We start from the raw sequence: 22,271 nt of genomic DNA on the forward strand, positions 1-22,271 counted from the left end.
AAATAGTTTCATTCACATATAGTTGATTGATCTTAGTGGCAGCAAGGATCAAAGCCCAGATAGGACAAGCGATAAAAGAAGTCCAATGGTGAATAATTTGATCTCTTACAAATCTGAATAAATGGAAATTGTACACCCGAGGCACTATAAAAGATTGTCGTAGAGGTTACTTCTAAATTGTTCACAGCCCGGAAAACTCCGACCACATTATGGTCACAATAGAAAAAGTTCCCTCTTGCCGTGTGGGGTGCACCCTCCATTCTACTGGCCAGGTTAGAGAGACAAAGAAACTTAACTAGTTATTAAAGTATGTAAGCTAAATTGAGTGGGTAGGTTCTGTGTGTGTGTGTAGTGTGTGTGTAAGGGGAGGACTTGCGTCTCAAAAGATGTTTCTGAAATGTTCTTGTTTGTCTTGTTGAGGTTTTGTTGTGCAAGAGAGGCCTTGATGGAACAAGAAATAACCCTTTCACAGACCGGGGGTACTGGAACTTACTGGGTACACCCTGAATTGGTTGCCAGCATACATACCAAAGGGCACTTTGGCTACCACGGATGTTTTGAGATGTGGGAGGAAACCAGAGTACCTGCAGAAAATCCACACCGGTGAAGGGGATAACATGCAAACTTCACACAGGAAGGCCTTTACTTGGTCTTGGAACCGTGAGGCAGACATGCCAACTCCTTTTGCTCTGCGATTGGCTAGCCACCGATTCAGGGTGCCCCCTGCCTGGTGCTCGTAGTAAATTGGGATAGGCTACAACACCCCACGCAACCCTTGTGAGGATTAAGCGGTTTGGAAAATGGATGAATGAATGAAAATTAATTCTAGTTGTTAGTTTGCCAAAAGCAACAAGGATGATGACAGTTGACACAAAACGTGCTCCGGTCGGCCTATAGCTAAAATGCAAGACAAAACAGCCCAGATATATTTGGTTTCCAAAATTAGGGGCAAAATTGTATGTCGTAACAATGTGTTTAAAGTGTGCCGCTGAGATTACGCCATAATTGGCATAAGGAATCAGTAAATAATAACATGTTCCAAACATGCATCATTTTAAAGACTAAATAACATAACACAATTTCAGAAGTAGGAAAATCAAGTTTTTCATGAAGACGTGTAGGTTAGGTTGTGGTTGAAGCTAGAATAGTATTATTTAATTTTTGTCTTTTTTAATGAAGCCTTGCCTCATCCACCCTCATTTGTGAAATTCCTATGATTAGTTGAAGTGGACTATTATCAGCAGGCCTTTCCGGTTTGAACTTTGTTGAAAAGAAACACGTTAGGCAGCTGGGTGGGGACAGTGGAACGTGGGGGAGTGCTTCTGAAGGCGTGGGGTCGGGTGCATTAGTGGACTATAAAAAAGGCCGAAAGTTTGCTCTCCTACAATCGGAGTTCAAGTGCTCCGGTACGAAAAGCCTTGCATCCCCATCGGAAGAACGTGCTGTGTGCCCTGCGCAAACATGGCACATGCTCTCCAAACATTGGTGGTCGTATTGGCGTGTGTCTTTCTGCAAAGGGCGTCATCTGCTGAATCCGATGACATGTGAGTAGAGAAATCTAAACTCTTTCAAGTTTTGTTTGTTAATCCTCACGTCGTTTTATCAGGAGTTAATAACCCTTTCAGGAACGGTGTCACTACAGTGGACAGCGTTTCCATGTTGTCACATAAGACGTTTAACCCTTATAGGGCAAGTGACTATTCTTTGCATGCCATTGCTGGCATTCATTTAAACTGGGAAGAATGGCAATGAATGCTCATGTTTTACCAAATGAAATAACTTTCATTTGCTGCACTGCACCAAAATGGATTTGACGCCAAACTCCATCAATGTCAGTCAATGAGTTAAATGAGTGTCATGTAAGGGTTTAAAAAACAACAACAACCTAATTCATGCTTGGAAGAGCTGAATACTGAAATAGCATCCATAAATGTTTCATCTTTTTAGATGGTTATGACTGCATGTTTTTGGTTTTGTTATTTTGCATTGTAATTGAAAGTGTGAAATAAATGAACCATTATTTCCACTATTTAGTATTCGAAATCCTCCAATAATTTGATATTTCGGTTGTTTCGTCTCACCAAATTTTGTGTTCTCTTCATCTGTCCAGCACTTTTGCCGTGACCGTCAGCTCCCAGGTGACAGGAGGGACGGAGGAAACATTCTGTGCTGTCCTCAACGGGGCCACGGAGCCTGTCACGTTGACCATCAGTCTGCTCACAAAGTCTCGCAGCACCGTGCTCCTGGAAGCGATTATCATTAATGACTTTTACCAATGCAATAACTTTAAGGTATATATTTATCATTGACCAATTATGTGCAGTACTGTATATTTACTCACCTATCCATTTTGATTTCACACTTCAATCCCTCACTACACACTGAAAAAACCCTGCTTGGAAATTTTAGAGGCATTTCTGGACCTTTTTATGTAATATCAGCTCCATATACATTTTCAAAACAATTGAAAACATACACTGGAGTGATTTGCAACTTTGCACCACAGGGCTTTGTGCAATCTCCCAAAAGAGCACCTCCGTGTGTTTTTTAAAAATCCCTCTCCTCCCTTAGTTTGCATTATTTTTTCTACTTGTCTGATGTTTTTGTTTCTATGCACCACAGGTCCCAGTCGTGCGCACCAAAACTGTGGCAACCATCAAAGTCGGTGTTAGCAAGAGGAGTGGCTCCCTGAACAAAGAGACTAAAATCCTTATCGTGCCCCCTGCTTTTATCCACATTATCCAGACTGATAAACCCATCTACAAACCTGGACAGACAAGTAAGCCTCAGCAAAACAAGGGTGGAGTTTTACTGTAACGCAAAATATTGTATTTAAAAAAAGATGTTGATTGATGGACTGGGCCGAAATGTTGCTAATTCTGTCTAGTTAATGGCGAATAAGTTTCCTTTTGTTTGATTGTTCGAGCAAAGCCCAAGGCAATGGTGGCTGTGGGGTTGCTCTTGCTATGAATGCACCAATGCGTGCATGGCAAATGATGAACACATGGTCTATCATGCCATTCTTCTCTGATTGGCTATTTTTACTCCATGCAAATCTAAATTAGAGACACAAGATAGGGAAAAAGAGGACTGATCATTTTATTCATTAAGTAATTCCAGATCTTACTGATATTTATTTATTTAATGACCCCAATCTTTTGTTTGAATTGCAAACTCTAAACACCAAAATTGAATAAAACAACATTAAAATAAATCCAATTTAGATGTGACGGTCAGAGCAAACAAAAGGATGAGGTGGGTGGAATTAATTTTTTTAAATGGTGCTTAAAAAAGGAATTATTGTTCGATAAAACATACCAAATAATGCATTTACTGTAACCTTTGAGGGGACTTGGCTGGGGTTTATGATTGTAAATATCTTGTCCTTCAAAATTATATTTTATATTTGTTTCCTTTTTCAAAAGCCATTTTTAAGCCAACCATAGACACACAAGACCCCTTCCTATTGTATTCATATATTGATATTTTAACTATACATAATCTATTTGAATCAGTGTTGTTTAAATTAAATTTTACATTATTTTACAGTCCAGTTTCGAATTGTTTCCATGGACTCCAGTTTCATCCCTGCATACCGGCTGGCAAGTATACGTTATTTTAAGTTTTTGTCCTTACTGGATAACCGGTGAACTTTGTTTTGTATGTTTTCTGGTAAATGTTAAGAAGAAGCCTCTATTTTTACCCATGGGAGTGGGAGGTGGAAGGAGAGCTCTTTGTTGGTTTTTTTAAGCCAGCGTGGGTGTGATGTGCTGTGTGGACTAGTGTGATAAACATGCTGTCAGAGTTCATTTGTCTCACGATACATTTGACCCAAACTTCTTAATCAATACAGCTGAAGGCCTTCACCATTAATAGGAAAACAATTTTCTGTGCAATAAGCAAGAATAGTTTTCCTTTTTTTATTTAAATCCTGAAATCTAGTCTGATTCATCCAATCCTCAGAGACTAATTGTAGAAATTGGACCTAATTGATGTGAAGCAACCTTCTTTGTTTAAATCCCAGAAGGGATAATGTATGAGTTCATTAGGAGTGCTATTGCTATGATATCATTCCCATAGTAGTTTAGCATTGTACATGGAATTGCTTTGTAACGCTGTGATGTAGTAATTACTAAAAACTAATGAGTTTGCCTTGTCTTTTTGCTCTTTTTCAGTACTCAGTGATAGAGCTCCAGGTAAGCTCCATGTTTACTTTTGTGAAAATTGTGAGCCATAGGGAAAGGGGTATATGATCTGAGATATGATATAGTGCGCTGGATGCTTCCAAACCATTTTACTGGACAATTGGTTGTGTGTTTGTGCGAGTTTTGTACTCACACATACTATGTCGGTTTCTGTCATTATGCCGGACTATTCATTAATACACCATTACTGGCTGTTGGAACGGTATTATTATTTTGTCATAGCACTTAAGTCACTTGGTTCTGTCATTCAATTTCACTCGTACATACCTTTTCTCATATGGAATTTTAAACAAATTCATTATGAAATGTATCTCATCTTACATTTTATACTACTAATGTTGCATTATCTACCTCTCATTTTGCACCACTTATGTTTACTGCTGTTTATAAACGATAGCCACTTCAGATTGCACTTCTGCTTATACTAGATGTATGTCCCATGGATATACTTTTTTTTGGTGGTTTTTATCGTGATTGATAGGAGTTGGATATAGCATCTTTATTACTGTAATACTATTGTTAGGAATCTGCAATGTTATGACTCCACCTCAAGTTGACTGATGAAGGTTGCTTGCAGCTAAATGAAGCCAATAAGCACATTTTTGTCACCTGTCTGTGTTAATGTAGGATTCCAATTCCAATCGAATTGCTCAGTGGTTGAATAAAATTGTCGGGGCTGGAATCCTTGACCTTTCACATCCCACAATAGCAGAGGCACCGCAAGGAACTTACACAATTACTGCCACCACAGACAAAGAAGAACAAATCTCTCACAGCTTTGAGATCAAGGAATATGGTCTGATATAGTCTTTCTACAATTGTTGCTAATTGTATTCATTTTAACTTTCCTTTTTCTGCCAATTATAATTTATTTGTATTTTTCTTGTTGGATTTGTAGTTTTGCCCAAGTTTGAGGTAACTGTTCACCTCCCAAGTGTGATTTCAATTGAGGATGAGGAGATCACATTGAAGATTTGTGGAAAGTGAGTGTTGTAGCATTGCCTCATATGCCTTCCTACTCACTTTCCATAAAAGGAAAGGTTACATGAAGAAAAAAAAACAAGCTTTTTCATCAAATGCCTTTTAAATGTCCTTTTCAGTGATTAGTGTATGTACTCCCAATCTTTTACACACATTGTATTTATAGTACTGTAGTTCATCAATGGTATGTGTTATCAAGAGAAAAATAAATCCTCGCAATTCACGTTTGCTTCTTCTTCCAGATACACTTATGGAAAACCAGTTGCTGGCTCAGTCAAGGCGGTGATGTGCAGAAATGCAGATAGCTATAGCTGGCGTTCCACTGGGACAAACATATGCAAAACATATACAATGAGAGTAAGTCATTAATTTACTCGTCTCATATTCTTTGGCGTACCCTTCTATGATATCTGCTAACTGGATTATTATCTTAAAGACTGACCGCACTGGCTGTGCTACAGAAATGGTAAACATTGCAGAGTTTGCACTGAACAAGTATAGGTATGAAGATATCTTTGTAGTGAGTGCTGAACTAGAAGAGGATGGCACAGGTAAGTTAGAATATATGTTTACTGCCCCTAATGTTAATTGTATAAATTGATATTTGATTTTAATCCATAATCTTAATGTATTTCCCATTTAGGAGTGACCCTCAAAGGTTCTGGGCGTGCAGTCTTGAATACTGTTATAAGATCCCTTATGTTTATAGATGTAGCTAAAGCATACCTGTCTGGCATCAACTTTGAGGGAAAGGTAATCACTCCTTTTTAAGTACTATGAAAGACAAAAGTAAGGGGAGTAATCAGAGGGATAATTTGCACTTAAAACGGGTGAAGTTTAGAGTAAATCCAGAGGTAAAAGTTGAATACGCGTCCAGTTTTTTCACATTACCCTCCTCATTTTTTTAATTGAAGTGCTCCATTTCAGACGTTATTTATAGTATGGATTTGATATGCTGTGGGCCAACAGACTCTAGTTTTGACACCAAAGCTGTAATGGAGTCAGGAGATGAAACAATAATATGAGCTGAGGGTGATCGAGTCACCACTTTTTGTAGTACAGCTCATCAAAGTGCCCCACAATTCAAAAGCCAGTATGCCTTCTATCTAATAAAAAAAAAACACCCACCAGGCCCAACCATACTTACTCACACCATGAGATTAGATTGTTGACATGAATGTTCTGCACATCGTTTATTTTATTAGATGTAATTTTAGAAGAAACAATGGTGAAGTTAGCAGCAAATCTTAAATAGCTAATCATTTTGTCCACATTTATCCTGTCTGCAGGTCAAAATGACTGGACCGGGTGACAAACCTGTAGCCAATGCGCCCGTGTACTTGTTAGTCTCAAACAAAATCAAGTTTACACTCATCACAAACACAGACGGGTTGGCCTCATTTTCACTGGACACCAGCAACTGGAAAGGCTACGTGAATCTTCAGGTTTGTATCTGCTCTCTTATTGTTTTCTATACTGTGATTTTCTTTGTTTGATTTTTCCAAGCTAAACACTAAAGTAATAAGCAGTAAAATATCCCATTACCTTCAACTATGTACCTATCAAAGATGTGTTGAAGAATGGAGTGGAGCATTCACAGCACACAAATGAAAGCTCCTTTCAAAAGAAATATCCTGATCAGTTTAGGATCAAATATTCAGAATAGAAAAGGGTGAATGCAGGAATAGTAATCGCTCTTTAAAAAAACCCAATATGGTTCATTTTAAGTCTTAACTTGTCCCCTGCATAAATAGGTTACTGCCAAAAACCTGATTATGATTATTAGCTGCATGTAAACGTGACAGATATGTATTGTTCTTGTTGAAATGCTACTGAAAGGCTCTTCAATCATTCAAAATTAGTTCTCATTCATTATTTTAGATGCTGACACTACCTACTGTGTTTGTGTGAAATATTAGTTATGTGTCTTCTTTGTCTGCAATAAATTCATCACTCCTGATTAAGAAAAATATGGCTACAGGAAATGATACCTATATAGGCCTAGAATATACCTACCAAATCTTATAGTAATCTGACAACAAATAACAGAGGAAAAGATAACAAATTATAGTGCACACACCGCCAACAAAAACATTAGCAGCTACTTGACAGTTTTTAAAATGCCGGCACATTACTTAGCTGAACCTAAATATAAAGTTACTACCATCTTATAGTGGTGTTATAGTGCCAAAATAATAATTATGAATAATACAGTGATGGCTACGAATGAATGTGATTGCAAAAATCTACGTCACCATTATCTTATTTTTGTGTTAACAGGCCTCGTCTAAAAAGAACAGAGAAACATATACGTCTGTGCCAGGAATACGGACTCCAGATTACAGAGATGCCTACCATTCCATCTCTCCTTTCTACTCTAAGAGTAATAGTTATTTAAAGCTAATGAAGGTCAATGAGAAAATCCCTTGTGACAAAGATGCCACCGTACAAGCTCAATACATTATCCAGGGGGAGGCGCTCAGCAAGGGACAAGAAATACTAGACTTTTATTACCTGGTGAGCCCACTTTCTTTCACCATTGGAACATTCTGTCTCTTAAAAAAAATAACACTGTTTTCAAAGCACAGTGATAAAAGCTCTAAGTGTCTCGAAATGACACTTCACTTTGTTTTCATGTTTACTTAGGTCATGTCCAAAGGGGCAATGGTGCAGCATGGTCGTATCCCTGTGGCTGTTAAAGTGGGTACAGGTAATCTGATTTAAATTGAATTTATTCAGTTGTGTTTTCATGGATTCTTACGAAGAGTCAAAAGAAAGTGTTTGTGCTTTTCTTTTTTCATTGCTAGAAAATTCGTTTTTGACATTATTATTACTGTTTTTGCAACAGATTTTAGCTATAGATTACATATGTTTACTTGATTCCATTACTTTAAAACATTTAAGCTTATGTGCTTTTTCCTGCTGTAGACATTGTTAGTTTAATTCTACGCATTTTCACATGTTATTTTTATCTTTGTCAGTGAATAAAGGAGTGCTGTCCATACCCCTACATCAAGTGATGAGCATGGCCCCTTTTGCACAGATTGTAATATACACTCTGTTGCCTGGTGGCGAGACTGTGGCAGACAGCCAGGATTTCCCTATCCAGCTCTGTCTGAAGAACAAGGTTGTGAATATGTGAATATTATAATTCTTAAATGAACAATGATCAAATGCCATTGGCAAAAGTTGGAAAACCAATAAATACATACAGTACTTGAGAACTGCTTTTGTCACTAATGATCGCTTTTGGTTTTCTACACAGGTTTCTCTGAAATTCTCAAACCTCCAGGAGCTTCCAGCAGCAAAAACCACATTGAAACTTCAGGCTCAACCAGGATCTTTGTGTTCTGTTAGAGCCATTGACCAGAGCATCCTATTGTTGCAGTCGGAGAGGGAACTCACTGTTGACTATGTAAGTTCCATTTAAATTCAAACAAAGACACAATCTTCTTATTTTATAAAATTTGATAAGATTATCTGTCCTGTTTTCAAATTTTTGTTGTTGTTTTTGCCATTCCCACCAGTGAAGAATGTCCTATAAGCCTAATAAATTAAAAAAAAAATCACGTTATATAAAAGTGATGAGTGTTGTTAACATGTTTTTTAAATTTCCGGATAGGTGTACAATCAGCTACCTCTTCAAAGGCTGTCGGGATACTCTTATGAGATTGAGGACTTCAACCAATGCCTTCCCTCGCTTTTTCCTGGTCCCTTGCCCGAGCCTGAACGTTTAGAGCTCCAGCGGGGGAAGCGCTCCATTGGCTTTTTCCCCATCACTCAGAAGATTGACATCTACAGCATTTTTAAAGTAAGCCTTTGGATGGAATGTGTGTGTGTGTGTGTGTGTGTGTAGTGGTCATATTTCACTTGGCAATATCGTTCTTTTTCAGGCAATAGGAGTGAAGCTCTTGACAAATTCTGACGTGAGGAAAACCATCAAATGTTTCCGTAAATTTCCTGTTTTGTTTGAAGGTACGTTCACTACAGAAATGAATCTCCATGCTATTGTATATTGTTACTTTTCCTATCTGGCTTCTCGTAGATTTCTTGTTGAAACATGATTTTTTTTCTGAGATTCATCTGACAAACAATGAAATCTCACCCACTGAGGGCTGCGATGCATCTTTTTTTTCTGTCTTTAATTTAGCTTTACCTGGGGGACGTGGTGAAAATGCCTTACAAGCTATTGAGCCTCTTGCCCGTAAAGAAAGTGATGAGGAGAATGAGGAGAAGGAGGAGACCATTCGGACTTTCTTCCCAGAAACATGGATCTGGGACTTGGTTTCTGTTGGGTAAACATCTTCCGATGTCAGATAGTGAAAACTTTTGATTGATTCAACGATTATCACTTTATTTTAGAACCCTATTGTTTGAGCCCCAACCAATCTGTTCATTGACTTGTACCATGTATCTTTTAGTGACAAGGGTATAGCGAATGTGGAGAAGACAGTCCCAGACACCATCACCAAGTGGGCTGCTGGAGCATTCTGTGTCTCCTCTGTGGGCTTTGGTGTGGCGCCCAACACTGGCTTGATCGCCTTCCAGCCCTTCTTCGTCAGCCTAACGTTACCCTTCTCTGTCGTCCGTGGAGAAGCGTTCACTCTAAAAGCCACTGTCTTTAACTATCTCTCCAAATGCATCATGGTAAATATCAATGAGTTACTTATGGTCATAATGAAATACTACGGTATGAAACAAGCTGGATGAACGAGACCTTTGAATGTGTATTCAAATTAACTTTGTTTTCAGGTGAAGGTTACTCTGACCCAGTCAGAAGCATATACCTTCAGAAACTGTTATCGTTGCCAGTACACAATGTGTGTTTGTGGTGAAGAGAGCAAAACCTTCTCTTGGATCGTGACTCCAACTGCCCTCGGTAATTAGGCCATCACATGAAATTATTTTGCCACAACTAATTCAGGGTGTCCCCCACCTACTGCCCTTTGTTGGCTTGGATAGGCTCCAGCACCCTGCGAGCCTTGAGAAGATAAATGGATAGGAAGATTATTGTTTTAACATCATATTTGGTTAATATCCCGTGAGGGAAATGCAACAAAGAATCTGCTATAATTCCTTCCTAAATTCCAGACCATGGGCATGACCCTAACATTTCATATTTTAAAGAAGCACAATTATGTGGCAGTCCTAAAACTATAAAAATCTGAAAACAAGTAAATATATGCAAAAATGATGCAGAAGTGATGAGAAAGGCAAAGTACAGATTACACAAAATTGTCTTAATTGAGTATAAATTTTGCAAAAGTTAAAAAAGATATTTGAAAGGATTTAAAAACAAAAAAACAGCCATGTAAGAATAATTCTCTATGCTTAATTTGAAAATTAACATGTAATATCCCAAACGTTTGATTACAGAAACACGTTTGGAGTTTAGTCAATTCAAAGGGTATGACAAAACAAAAGTAGATGGAACATGGCAGAAACACTGAGCGATGGCTTGCCTGAAAGTTGACGAGTTCTAATCACCTCTATCAGGCAGCATTGAGGACAAGGCTGCGCTGAATTTCAGATCATGCTATTCCATCTCCGCTTCAACGCGTGCTGACAATCACTTGTAGCAACACGTCAGGTAGCATCACTGATGAAACACTTGGAAATATCTCCCTTAGGGACTGATCTGTATTTGGCCTCAGTGAACACACTTTTAGCTGTGAAAGACAGGGAGGGGGTGGAAGCTAAAAGGGTAAGGGAGAGCGTGTATTATAAGGAAACAAATGGGGATTAATGACAGCAAAAAGGACTGGGATCTGGGCACCAAGCAATATTCAGAGGAGGTGTGTGTATGGGGTTAAACCTAAAAAATAAATTGAATCAGTAAGCTTTCCATGGTAAATTTGCTAAAGCTTGAACAGAAAATGCAAGCGTTAATAGGAATTCTGATTGCTTGTTTGCACGCAGGCAAGGTCGATTTGAAGGTCAGCGCCGAGGCCCTGAAGACCAACTTGCTGTGTGGAAACGAGGTTGCTACTGTCCCTGAAGTAGGCCGTATTGACACTGTCATCCGCACTCTGCTGGTGGAGGTCAGTACCAGTCGCACATGAAATACTCAAACTATGTTGACATAGCGTCAGCAAAACCTTGACAAGGAAATATTAATCCATCTTCACTCATTGGCTGGAAATGATCTAAATATGAAAATAATTTTCAGCCCTCTTATCTCAAATGTGTTGGACATCTATCAACCAGTTTGTCTTTATGTGCAGTGCTTTATAGTCATTTTTTCATGTTGGTCTCTCATCTAGGCTGAAGGAACACCTCAGTCAATCACCTATAATGCATATCTCTGTCCTGCAGGTGAGCCTTTAAATCTATAACATTTTAAAAACAAACCTTAGAGTATAGTAGGTTGTTTTTTATTATTTATTTATGTGTCAGTTTTTGACATTACCTTGTAACTTTGGTTATAACTGATATGTACTCAATAATTTCTTAATTAAATAAAATAAATTATCAAGAAGATCCTAACATTTATGGGAAAAAAAACTCCATTCCTATTTGATTATAATATAACAAACCCCAATTATTCAAATCAACTTATTAAGATTAATTGAAGTTGGTGTCATCAGATTTAAACATAATTAGCTCTTTGTATGCTAGATCATAATCTGAAATGTGCCAATTTAACAAGAAAAATCATATTTAAGATGGTCTTATCAGATCCAGTAAGGACATTTCATCTTATCACTTTTGGATAAAAAAAGGCCTTTTGATTAAACTTTTAAATTGTAGATAGTCTTTACTAAAGCAAAACAAGGCAGTGTGTAAAATGTTAAGTGTTACATTCACTTTTTTTTCTAGATGGAATTACGCAAAAGGAAATTTCCCTTGTCCTGCCAAAGATCTTTATTGTTGGATCCGAAAGAGGAACTGTTTCTGTCCTGGGTAAAAAAACAAACAAACAAAAAACACTAAACTGCATTTTCATAGTAATCTTTTGTATATAACACTTCTTTATGCCATTCTTTTACTAAAGGTGACCTGATGGGCCGAGCCCTTGAAAACCTGGAGAATCTCTTGAAAATGCCATATGGTTGTGGGGAGCAGAATATGTTGCGCTTTGCTCCAAACATTTTCATTCTCAACTACTTGAAAGTGACAGGTCAACTAACCCCTAAGATTCTGGCTAAGACAAAAGGCTTCCTAGAGAGCGGTGAGTCCTCATTGACAATAGTTGAATTATTTCCTAATATTTTGACGAAATACATGTTCAAGAGGATCTCATGTGTCTATTTTTGCATGTGTGTTATAGGATACCAAAGGGAGCTTACTTACAAACATGACGATGGTTCTTACAGTGCCTTTGGGAAGAGCGACGCATCCGGCAATACCTGGTGAGTAGAAAAGAGCCACTAATAAATGACAAATGTGTATTAAACATAATATATAATATAAAACTTTATAACAATTGTTTTAAATATTGCTCACACAAATATCACATGAACAGATATTTTTGAGAATGTCAGAAAACTAGTCCAACTTTCAGAAAATATAACTCAGAAATCAGGCATGTCACAGGAAGGGTTTCAACATTTTACTTTTTAACATCAATGAAAAGAATTTGTGGGCAAAACGAAAAGGCTAAATATGGAACGATGAAAAAAAATGTTGCCAGCCAGGCAAGGGATATACGTATTCTGCGTCCTCTTCTCCATTAACAATTTTATGTTAGTCATATAGCCATACATTATATGGCCGCTTCACTAAAATAAATATAAGCAAAATGATACATCAGTGGAATGAACCCTTTTGCGTTTTTTAAGGAATTTGCAGTAGATGTTGATTTACGGTTGGGATTCTGAAATTCCACTGTAGAGAGTTGCATTTTTTTTTTCGCATTTTACTCACCTGCTAAATGTTACTGTGAAATGTTACTTTGACTGTTACAAAAATGTTGACCATGTATTTGAGCCTGTCAGTGTACGTTACCCTCAAGCGATCTGAAAGGCCCCCAAATATCAGAATAAATGACGTAACACAATATATATTCTTGGAATGCAGTTGCATCAGATGTTATTGAACAGTTTAAGGTACTTAGCTTTATTTTTCTATACACATTGACTGGTCGAAGTGCACATTTAATTTGATGCAAGAATGGAAATGACAGCCAAGAGGCAGGCGTACACATCTCTCTGCTTTTTGGCATCAGAAAACATCCGAGTCATTTACTTTATGATGAAGCTGCCAAGAAAATATTAATATTTGTTTCTAATGGGCTTAAAGCACATCGCCTGGAGGGATTTAACAAATGCTTTGGATTTGCTGAAAGGATACTGGGCATTTTGGTGCGTGGCGAGTATGTGTGGGCGTGGTTGTTTGTTCAAATAAGGAGCAAAGCGTCCAATCATATTAATATTTTCTCTAAAAGATTGGCCTGGTTGAAACAGTTTGAATGTGTTATGCTTGTAGACTAGCTAATATAGGAATGCAATCTGGACTGGAGGCAAATTTAGGAGCCAAAGTAAAACTGGGCACTTTCAGCTCGTTTTGTTTAGATGCATAGAGAAGGAGCGTACAAAAAATCCCTTAATATTTATATATTGTAATATCAAACGATTGTTTTATATAAATAAATTATGTGATGAATGTGTTCAACAGATCAACATTTTGCTTTAAATCTACCATGAGAAATCATAAAATGTTTACAGTGACAGGAAAACATAGTACTTCAAAAGTAAGAAATTTCCCGAATACGGGATGAATAAAGTTATCTAATCTAAAACCATTTCAAATTAGTTTTTGAACAAATGTATTTCTAGTACTTTACATAAAATGTTAAATTCAATGACCATTAAATGCTGCAAAATGGAAGACAATTAAAAAAAAATGCTCCTTCATACTGTCTAAAACAATAATTCACACATCTAAATAGATCCATAAGAAAACTACAATATTTTTTTGGCAAAAAAAATCAATAAGTTGTCAATTCATTCTAACAATATTCACCCATCATTACGTAGTTCTCAAATTCAGTAACAATAAATTCCTATTGAGACTATAATTAAAAAGTATTCATGATTCTTTCTGATGAATATTGATGTTTCCTCTCCAACACATTGCTGTCCCTCTGTCTTATTACGCAGCGCTCTTTATATCACACACCCGGTCATGATGTAATTGTTTTAATAGCTGGGTTCATGTCGAGGTTACCGCCACAGGCACGCTGCGCTTTGAATTGTTTTTTTAAAGTCTGTGTCTGTGTCTCTCTCCGTCGTCAGGCTGACCGCCTTTGTGATGAAGTCATTTGGTGGGGCGACGTCTTACATCTTTGTAGATCCCAAGCACATTCTAGATGCCAAGCAGTGGTTGTTCTCAAACCAGGGGCCTGACGGCTGCATCAAATCCGTGGGAAGGCTGTTCCACAATGGCATGAAGGTGACGATGGGTTTTATAATCTTTTTTTATTACATATTGTTTGTTGAAGCAATCATAGAGAAATTTGATTTCAAATGTATTGTCCCTGAACTCTAGTTCTCTATTACAGGGCTAAAATATAATGTATAGGATCTGATACAATGAATACGTCACTAAATGTCTCATCAGGGAGGAGTGAGTGACGACGTATCGCTGACAGCTTACATCGTCGCCGCCCTGTTAGAACTGGACTCCGACACTTCGGTGAGTCAGATGTCACTCCCCTTTTATAGCCAGTGGTTGACCACCAACCCCGTGTGGCGTTTTACACAACACTAGACTACACTGTAAATTCTAATAACTTAATTCAGCATTTTTTTTATTAACAGAGCCTTTGTTGGTTGCATCCAAGTAATCAAACTTTCCCTACCTTTGAAATTCTTTTTTTAATGGGGTCTGAACGTGTATCAGTCAGTTCCACTTAGAAATCTGATATTAATGTTCTTACTGTCAAATGGTAGAATTTGTAATATACAGTAATGGGTTGGGGGGACAGTGAGTGGTTAGCACGATCGCCTCACAGTTTTGAGTTTAAGAGCTCGATCCCCATGTGGCCCTCGTGAAAATACTCGGTACAGAAGAGAGATGGAATTTTTATTTTTTTATTTTTTTTGTGAATAGCTACAAACATTGCAAATGCAAACAGTTTGAAATTAAATCCTCCTTAGAAGTGGCAAATCAAAGGTAAAGTGACTTTTCTCTGGAGTGCCAGTTTACCTATGAGGTTAAACAATGAATCCCACCACATCTGCAACTGCCTGCAGGCAAGCGTTTCAGAAAATTTCACCTCCCCAGTTGATTCCTGCATCTCAGGTGTAATTTGGTTGCTCGATGATTATTGGCCCGCCTCCAAGAGTGAGGGAGCTTTGGGGTGCCTTTTTTGAAACTTTGTGTGTTTTTTGGCAGGATCCTGCTATCCAGAAATGCCTGGGCTGTCTGAAAAATGCATATGGGCAGCTGAAAAACTTGTACACCACAGCACTGATGTCTTACACCTTCACCCTGGCTCGGGACCAGGACATGAGAAGCAAACTGATCAAGACCTTGCACCAGCAATCCATTACAAATGGTACGTACATTATTGCAATTATCACAGGAAAACATGTTGTCTCACATTTCCTTTTAATGGAAAGTGAGTTTTATTCTGGGTTAGCAAAGAGTTCAACATAAACAAAGGAATGTTTTGATCTGTTTTGTTTTTCTCTGGTCCATTTTGATTGCACAGGGGGAACCCGCCACTGGACCCGAGGCGGCCTACATTCCCTTGAGGTGGAAATGACCTCCTACGTGCTCATGGCACTACTCGGTGGGCCCACCTTGACTAATTTCGGACTGGGATACAGCATTGAGATCGTGCGCTGGCTCACAGACCAGCAAAACTCTTATGGTGGTTTCTCCTCAACCCAGGTAGACAAAGCTGCAGAGGAGTCAGGATATGGTTTTAAACTGTTAACAGACGTGATGACTCGCCTTCCCCTTTGTTTCTCAGGACACCGTGGTGGCCCTTCAGGCACTGGCCAAATACGCTGAGCTTACCTATAGCGTTCAGGGTAGAACTGTGGTGACCGTGACATCAGTAGGTCTGCACAAGACGTTCACAGTGGACCAGACAAACCGGCTGCTGTTCCAGGAAGAGACACTGAGCAATGTCCCAGGAGTGTACAATGTACATGCAGAGGGACAGAGCTGCGTTCTGGTACAGGTACGATGATACCTGGCAGGAAATGATGGTTTCTTATTGAAATTAAATGGTATGAAGATTTATAATCATGCAGTTGGTCTTGTGTAGGCAGATACATGAAGTGTAACAGAAGTGTAACAATAGCTGAAAAGCAACATTTTTAAGGCAGGAAATGTAAAACATCAGACACATTTACTCAGATCAGATCTGCTGAGATAAAAAAGCATATTTGAGAGACTTTAATCCAAAGACTGAGTACCCTACTGTGCTTAGAGGAATGATTTCAAATAGAGGCCACTCTAAATTCAATATTTCACTCTCTTCAAGCTTTTTGAAGGTCATTCTGTCAAGTTGTGCACTCTAACCACACTTGGCCGTCATTGGTCGAAGCTTATAAATCCAAGCTATTTACTGCTACTGACGACATTCAGGAAACCTGACCAATTCTAAAATTCAGTTTAATAATATTGTCTCAGCATAGCTTACAGGTCTACCATTCTGTGTGGTCCACGGGACAGGTTAAAAAAAAGAAAGAAAGGAAATTCCCAAATTGAGTTTGAATTTTAATGGTCAAGTTCATCATAAAATCTTTGTTGCGATCTCTTCCAGATCACCATGGATTACAACATCCCCCCTCCTCCAGATTTTTCTGTCTTCTACATCACCGCTAAAGCCATTTCCAAATGCAATCCAAACGGGCGCCATGTCACCCTTTTGGTCGAAGTCCGGTAAGAGTGGATAAATGTTTCTTTTTCTACCTGTGTGGTTTAGTCGCTGTTAAATAAATGTCTCATATGTAATATGGTTTATTTTATTTTTGTTTGCAGGTACCAGGGCAGGAGAGAGGAGACCAACATGGTCATCATCAACATCAAACTCCTGTCTGGATACATTTTGGCGAAGAACTCTCTGGACTCGGTGAATTCATTTGTTCTTTCGGCCTTACATGTTTCTTTGTGTCAATTTGAACCAGGAAATAATGGGGGTTTCTTCTGTGATGTTTTAGTTAAGAGAGGACCGCACAGTGAAGCGTGTGGATGTGGAAGAAGGTTATATCGACATCTACCTGGATGGGGTATGAAACTTTTTTTTACACTGAAGTTAAAAGCACAATACAGTAGTCAAGAGGTTGGTTCTATATTCCTTTTGGGTAAAATTCCAGGATGAAGCAAAAAAGTAATTTGCATGTGCTAACTTGTCATACTCTAATCTAGCCTATTTTCCCCTCTTCCCATTCTATTAATAATAATAATCGGACATAGGCCCTGTCCGACTATTAGTTACTAGATGTTTTTTTTCTTTCCTTCTGTCCTCCTAAACCCTCACCTGTCCAGCTGCATTTTCGAATTAACACAATCTAAACAACCACAACGGATGCATAAGAAACTCCACAGTGGCACATTAGAACTTTTTCAGCATTTGAAGACACTTAGATTTACTATTCCACGTAAAAAAACATTCAGATGAAGCAAAATTGCACAAACCTTACCAGGAAAGCTCAATTTGGCTGTATTAGGATTTTCACTGCACTCGTACAACCATGTCAGTACTTTTTGCAGGTCTTGCTGTTACCGATCAAGAAGCCGGATGGCAAAATTCTCATTTGATCTGTGCAAATGTACCTTGATGTCCACTTTTACGCCAACCTGCTGATGACACTCCATGAAACTCCAGGCTCAGTGGCCACTGCTTTCTTAGAACATCCTGTTGGATTCCTTGCAATCAATGTTCCCTCTAAGCTGCGCGCGTGCGCAATCGCGCACTACTCTCGTCTTCTCTGCGCACAGCAAATCATATGGAGCGCACAAAATAAAATCCTATTTATTTTTTTAGCTGTGAGGCCGACGGGTGAACCACTCATCTGCCGGGCCGCCCATTCATAGATATTAATCATTACATTTTATTATTACTAAATCATTTATGTGTAGTAGACATACACCCGCTTATGGCAGGTGTGATACTGGTGTGTGCCCATAGCGAGCAATGATGATGTTGCTCACACCGGTACTCGGTGTGCTCAGGGAGGTTGTCTTTCTGCCCAGACAAACAAAAAATTAGAGGGAACATTGCTTGCAATGGCAATCAGGAAGAAAAAAAAGCACTCCGGTCGAGGATTAATTTATCACTCTCCTGCTTAGAGAGCGCAAAGTAGAAACCCTAAACTGATTAAAGATGGAGTGCCATGGCGAGCTGGACCACATCTATTTGGTGTAAATGTGACTTGAGCGGCATGCGCTTTCTGTCTACAGCTCAGGAGAGATGAGCTGGTGACTTACAGCATGACACTGGACCAGGAGATGTCCGTCACTAACCTGAAAGCAGCTGCGGTCAAAGTCTACGACTACTACCAGACCAGTAAGACCCTCATCTGTCACCTAGCCTGTAATTTTTCAAATATAAAACTAGCTTGAATGTAGTAGTTTAAAATTGTCTTAGTTTGACACTGCTGCTACCAAGATTGGTCACTGAATCGTTCCATGTAATACAACATGTTCTCATTTGATTTGCAGGTGATGTAGCCGTGACAGAGTACACATCCCCGTGCAAAGAGTAGTAAGTCACCTGGAATAGCTTTATGTGTGGAATTTTAAACCCTGATACGTAGAAAAGACCAGAACTTGTGTTTGCTCTGCAGGGAAATTTTTCTACGACCTTCCAAAGTCGGATTAATTCAGGAGGATTAACTGTTCATCAAATTTAACTTTAGATGTGTGGTGTGGATTTGAAGGGGGGGCTTGTGGTTGCAAACAACATTCTTTGTTCTTTCTTTCAAATGTCTGAATGGATATGTTAGTTCTCACTGAACACCTTTTATCATTTTAATGCACTGGAACCAAGGCAATCGCACTATGTTCTGTAACAGATTTTAATAGGATTGACAAATCCATGTTTTTAACTCAAAGGTGGAGCATAATACGTACAATAATTGTAAAACACAATCAGTAAAAAAAAGAGTGCTATGTGAGTGGGTGTATAGGTGTTTCTGGTGGTCCTGTACCTTTTTTTTTTTAAAGTGGATCAACTTCATCACGACAGTACCATATTGGAAATTTGAACATTTGATTCGAAATGTAACAATCGTAAAATAAAGTTGACAAAAAATGGTCTTGTATCATTGTGTTTCATTCAATAATATACATCCATCTAGGCACCTTTTTTAACAGTATTTTTCATCTTTCTTTTCAATATAGATTTCAGTATATCATATCATATCAACAGTCTTGCCAATGTCAAATTTGGTTTGCACACATCGAGTGTGCCATAGATAGAGGCAAGGAAGACATAATATATTAAGGTCTTTAAAACTATTTGTAGGAGGTCAAACATCACTATCTCAGGTACAACCTTATGATCATGGCCTTACAACTCAACTACACAGTTGCAGATCCTCCTCCCCTGTTTGCAAAAACCACATTAATGGCACATTTGGAGACACACAAATTCATGGCCGGCACATGACCAACATTATGTACAATTCACAAGTAGGTCATTAGTTATGATTGTTTGATTGGTTCACACATTGGCTGCCCCTGACGGTGAATTCCTCTTTGTCCATTTTTTTTTTACCTTTTAAAACATAAAAAAATACAAGCCTGAATTTTTATGATTTGCGTTGTCTGGTATAACCTGTCTACCAGCTGTGGCATGGTTTCTTTAACTTTATTAGGAGGCTTACAAGCTATGTAATGTTAAGTTACGTTAGCTAAAGGCTTGCAAGGTTATCTAAGGTAATCTATATTTTAAAAAAAAGTGGTCGATGCAGGTTTGCTTTCACATAATAGCAACATGACAATCGTAGGTTAGTCCGCTTTTTAATGTGTCTCGATTTTTGTGTCATTATATTTTATAAGCAGAAGCCTTACTCTGGGGGACAATAGATATATTTAGACTAGACATCATTTTAAGGTAAACAGGCTACTACTTATCTCTATATTAATTGTACTTATTAGAGTGGGATTAAACCAAAACTCTGAGGTACTCAAGTGCGCAGCGAATGAAAGAAATGATATTAGTGTTGTCAGTAAGACGGGAAACAGGAAAGAAAAACTTCAGCATTTTCATTGATAAATTGTTATAAGACTGAAAATGTGTCTTTGAATTTGAGGCATTATACAGACCTTGATAGCTAGTAAAAGTCAGCGTCAATAATATTAAGCAAATAGCCAACTGGACTCAAGAAAGAAAATAACTTGAATTTTAAAACCACATCAGCATTGCAGCATTGAAACAGTCATCTTAATACACAAAATAGTCACTGTCATCACTAGTGTGACAGTCAAATCAGCGTCCATATTGACCAAATTCAGGCAGCCAGAAAACTCCAAATAGTGCACTTGCGATTAAACATTTTTCAATGCTGGGAGGGATTTGGACTGAGTCTTCAAAGTCAAGCTCATTTGTAAAAGAGCAGTACATCATAAACAAAAGTGGGGAGGAGGATGCAGAGCTTTGCTGCATTTAATACACATGTACCTTTTCGATGAGCTTTTCACAGCTCCAACATTGATACTAAGTCATGGACATTTGGCAATTCTTTCAACAAAATAAAAAAAGGAATACAAAAGATCTCTATTTGGCAATATAGAAAGGCTTTCAATAGATTCAAAGGTGTACATTTTGGTTTATATACAGTAGTGTGTGTGTGTGTGTGTGTGTGTGTGTGTGTGTGTGTGTTTACTCTTGGAGCTCCCTTTTTTAAATGAGTGTTGGTGAAGACACAGTGACGGGTGTGATTAAAAAAAAAATAAACCTGATGGTTACTAGCTGTGGATAGTAATTGGGAGTGTCTTCAGAGTCCCTGCCGAAAATGAGCTTGCCATGGCTTGCGTGGTCAGTTGAGGAACTGAGTGTAGCCCTCGGCGCCGGTGACAATGGCGTCCATCCAAATCCTCATGGCTTCGGCCGAGGGTGCCACCATATAGTAGAGCCGGTCATGGGTCTTCACGCAAAATGTCAAAGCTGGGTTTGGGCTCTGAAGAAAACAGGCATGTACTTTGTGAGACTTTGTTTTTGATGTATACATTTTTTAATACAGTATTGTGAACATTGTTGGACAGTTCACTCATATCAGTTACATATGAATTTAAAAGTGTTCCTTTGGTTTGTGGAGATTTGACTTGCATTGCCACGCTTCAAATTACACGTCAGGCAGTGTAACAGAAAAAAAACAGTTTCTCAGAGAAATTCAATCACATATAGTGTCATGAAAAACTGTTTAGCTAATTATAGCTAATTTTCACATGTGCTGCCATCGTAGGAACAAATGTGACATCAAGTCTTTGACGAAGAAAGTTTTTTAAACTGACTACCAGTGGAAGGCATTAAATTGTCCAAATCCTCAGAATTTTAGACTCTAAACTCTGAATTTTGCACAGATCTAATTTATTTTGGAAAAACAATGATCGCTGTTTTTATTTATTAATGTCTTTTTTCTTGAAAATAAAACCTATAAATTCATCATAATGTTTCTGTATTTTATGCGTTGACAGTCAGTTCGCAATATCCCATTTTCAATGATGTATGGAAATGTATGGAAAGATTTTTTTGAATCTAGATGATTGATTGGATATTTAATCGTGCAGTTATGAAATAATCAGAACAGATAGTCAACTTCTGTTGTTTCTTTTGTCTCTCCTATTGATCTATTTCCAACACAAATGTGTTCAATATTTTGCTGCAAAAATAAAGCATTCCTTACTCTTCGAATATTTTAAAATGAATTGAAGGGGTAAAAAAGTTGCACAAGAGTTTTTTTCTTTTAGTAGTGCGTTTGTTTAACAATACTTATGTATCCGCTCATAAGTGCAGGGCTCTATCTTGTGCCTCATGAATAAGTTAGATCAGGTATTCTACACAAGACATTCAACGGGGGTCCTAAAGGGAAAAATAGAAGGGCCAAGGGAACAAGCAGGATTAGCAGATCAAACAAAACACACTGACACGTAAATCCAACCGGAGGATTTCAGGTTTCA

General features: G+C 38.2%; 2 protein-coding genes across 17 annotated transcripts in view; one reads left to right on the forward strand and one right to left on the reverse strand.

Annotated features, from left to right (window-relative positions):
* Positions 1 to 1,461: 1,461 nt before the first annotated feature.
* LOC144083278 (alpha-2-macroglobulin-like protein 1) lies at positions 1,462 to 19,403 on the forward strand. Its single transcript, XM_077610976.1, has 35 exons — positions 1,462 to 1,544; positions 2,111 to 2,291; positions 2,623 to 2,779; positions 3,550 to 3,602; positions 4,176 to 4,196; positions 4,833 to 5,001; positions 5,104 to 5,188; positions 5,429 to 5,543; positions 5,623 to 5,737; positions 5,830 to 5,939; positions 6,476 to 6,631; positions 7,467 to 7,703; positions 7,833 to 7,896; positions 8,168 to 8,313; positions 8,452 to 8,601; positions 8,809 to 8,997; positions 9,080 to 9,161; positions 9,337 to 9,481; positions 9,608 to 9,833; positions 9,939 to 10,065; positions 11,106 to 11,227; positions 11,450 to 11,501; positions 12,006 to 12,089; positions 12,181 to 12,357; positions 12,457 to 12,538; positions 14,423 to 14,579; positions 14,748 to 14,822; positions 15,525 to 15,687; positions 15,844 to 16,025; positions 16,108 to 16,320; positions 16,909 to 17,027; positions 17,127 to 17,217; positions 17,306 to 17,374; positions 18,549 to 18,654; positions 18,810 to 19,403. The coding sequence occupies exons 1-35, from the start codon at positions 1,462 to 1,464 to the stop codon at positions 18,851 to 18,853; spliced, it is 4,347 nt and encodes a 1,448-aa protein (XP_077467102.1). The 3' UTR covers positions 18,854 to 19,403.
* phldb1b (pleckstrin homology-like domain, family B, member 1b) overlaps positions 19,148 to 22,271 on the reverse strand; it is a 56,717-nt gene continuing 53,593 nt past the window's right edge. For all 16 annotated transcript variants that reach the window (XM_077610960.1, XM_077610964.1, XM_077610974.1 and 13 more), the window contains one exon: positions 19,148 to 21,271. In XM_077610960.1, coding sequence (XP_077467086.1) covers positions 21,131 to 21,271 — 141 coding nt within the window. In that variant the 3' untranslated portion in view covers positions 19,148 to 21,130. The remainder of the gene's footprint in view (positions 21,272 to 22,271) is intronic.

This window comes from Stigmatopora argus, chromosome 10 (genome assembly GCF_051989625.1).
Source record: "Stigmatopora argus isolate UIUO_Sarg chromosome 10, RoL_Sarg_1.0, whole genome shotgun sequence".
Taxonomy (NCBI): Eukaryota; Metazoa; Chordata; class Actinopteri; order Syngnathiformes; family Syngnathidae; genus Stigmatopora; species Stigmatopora argus.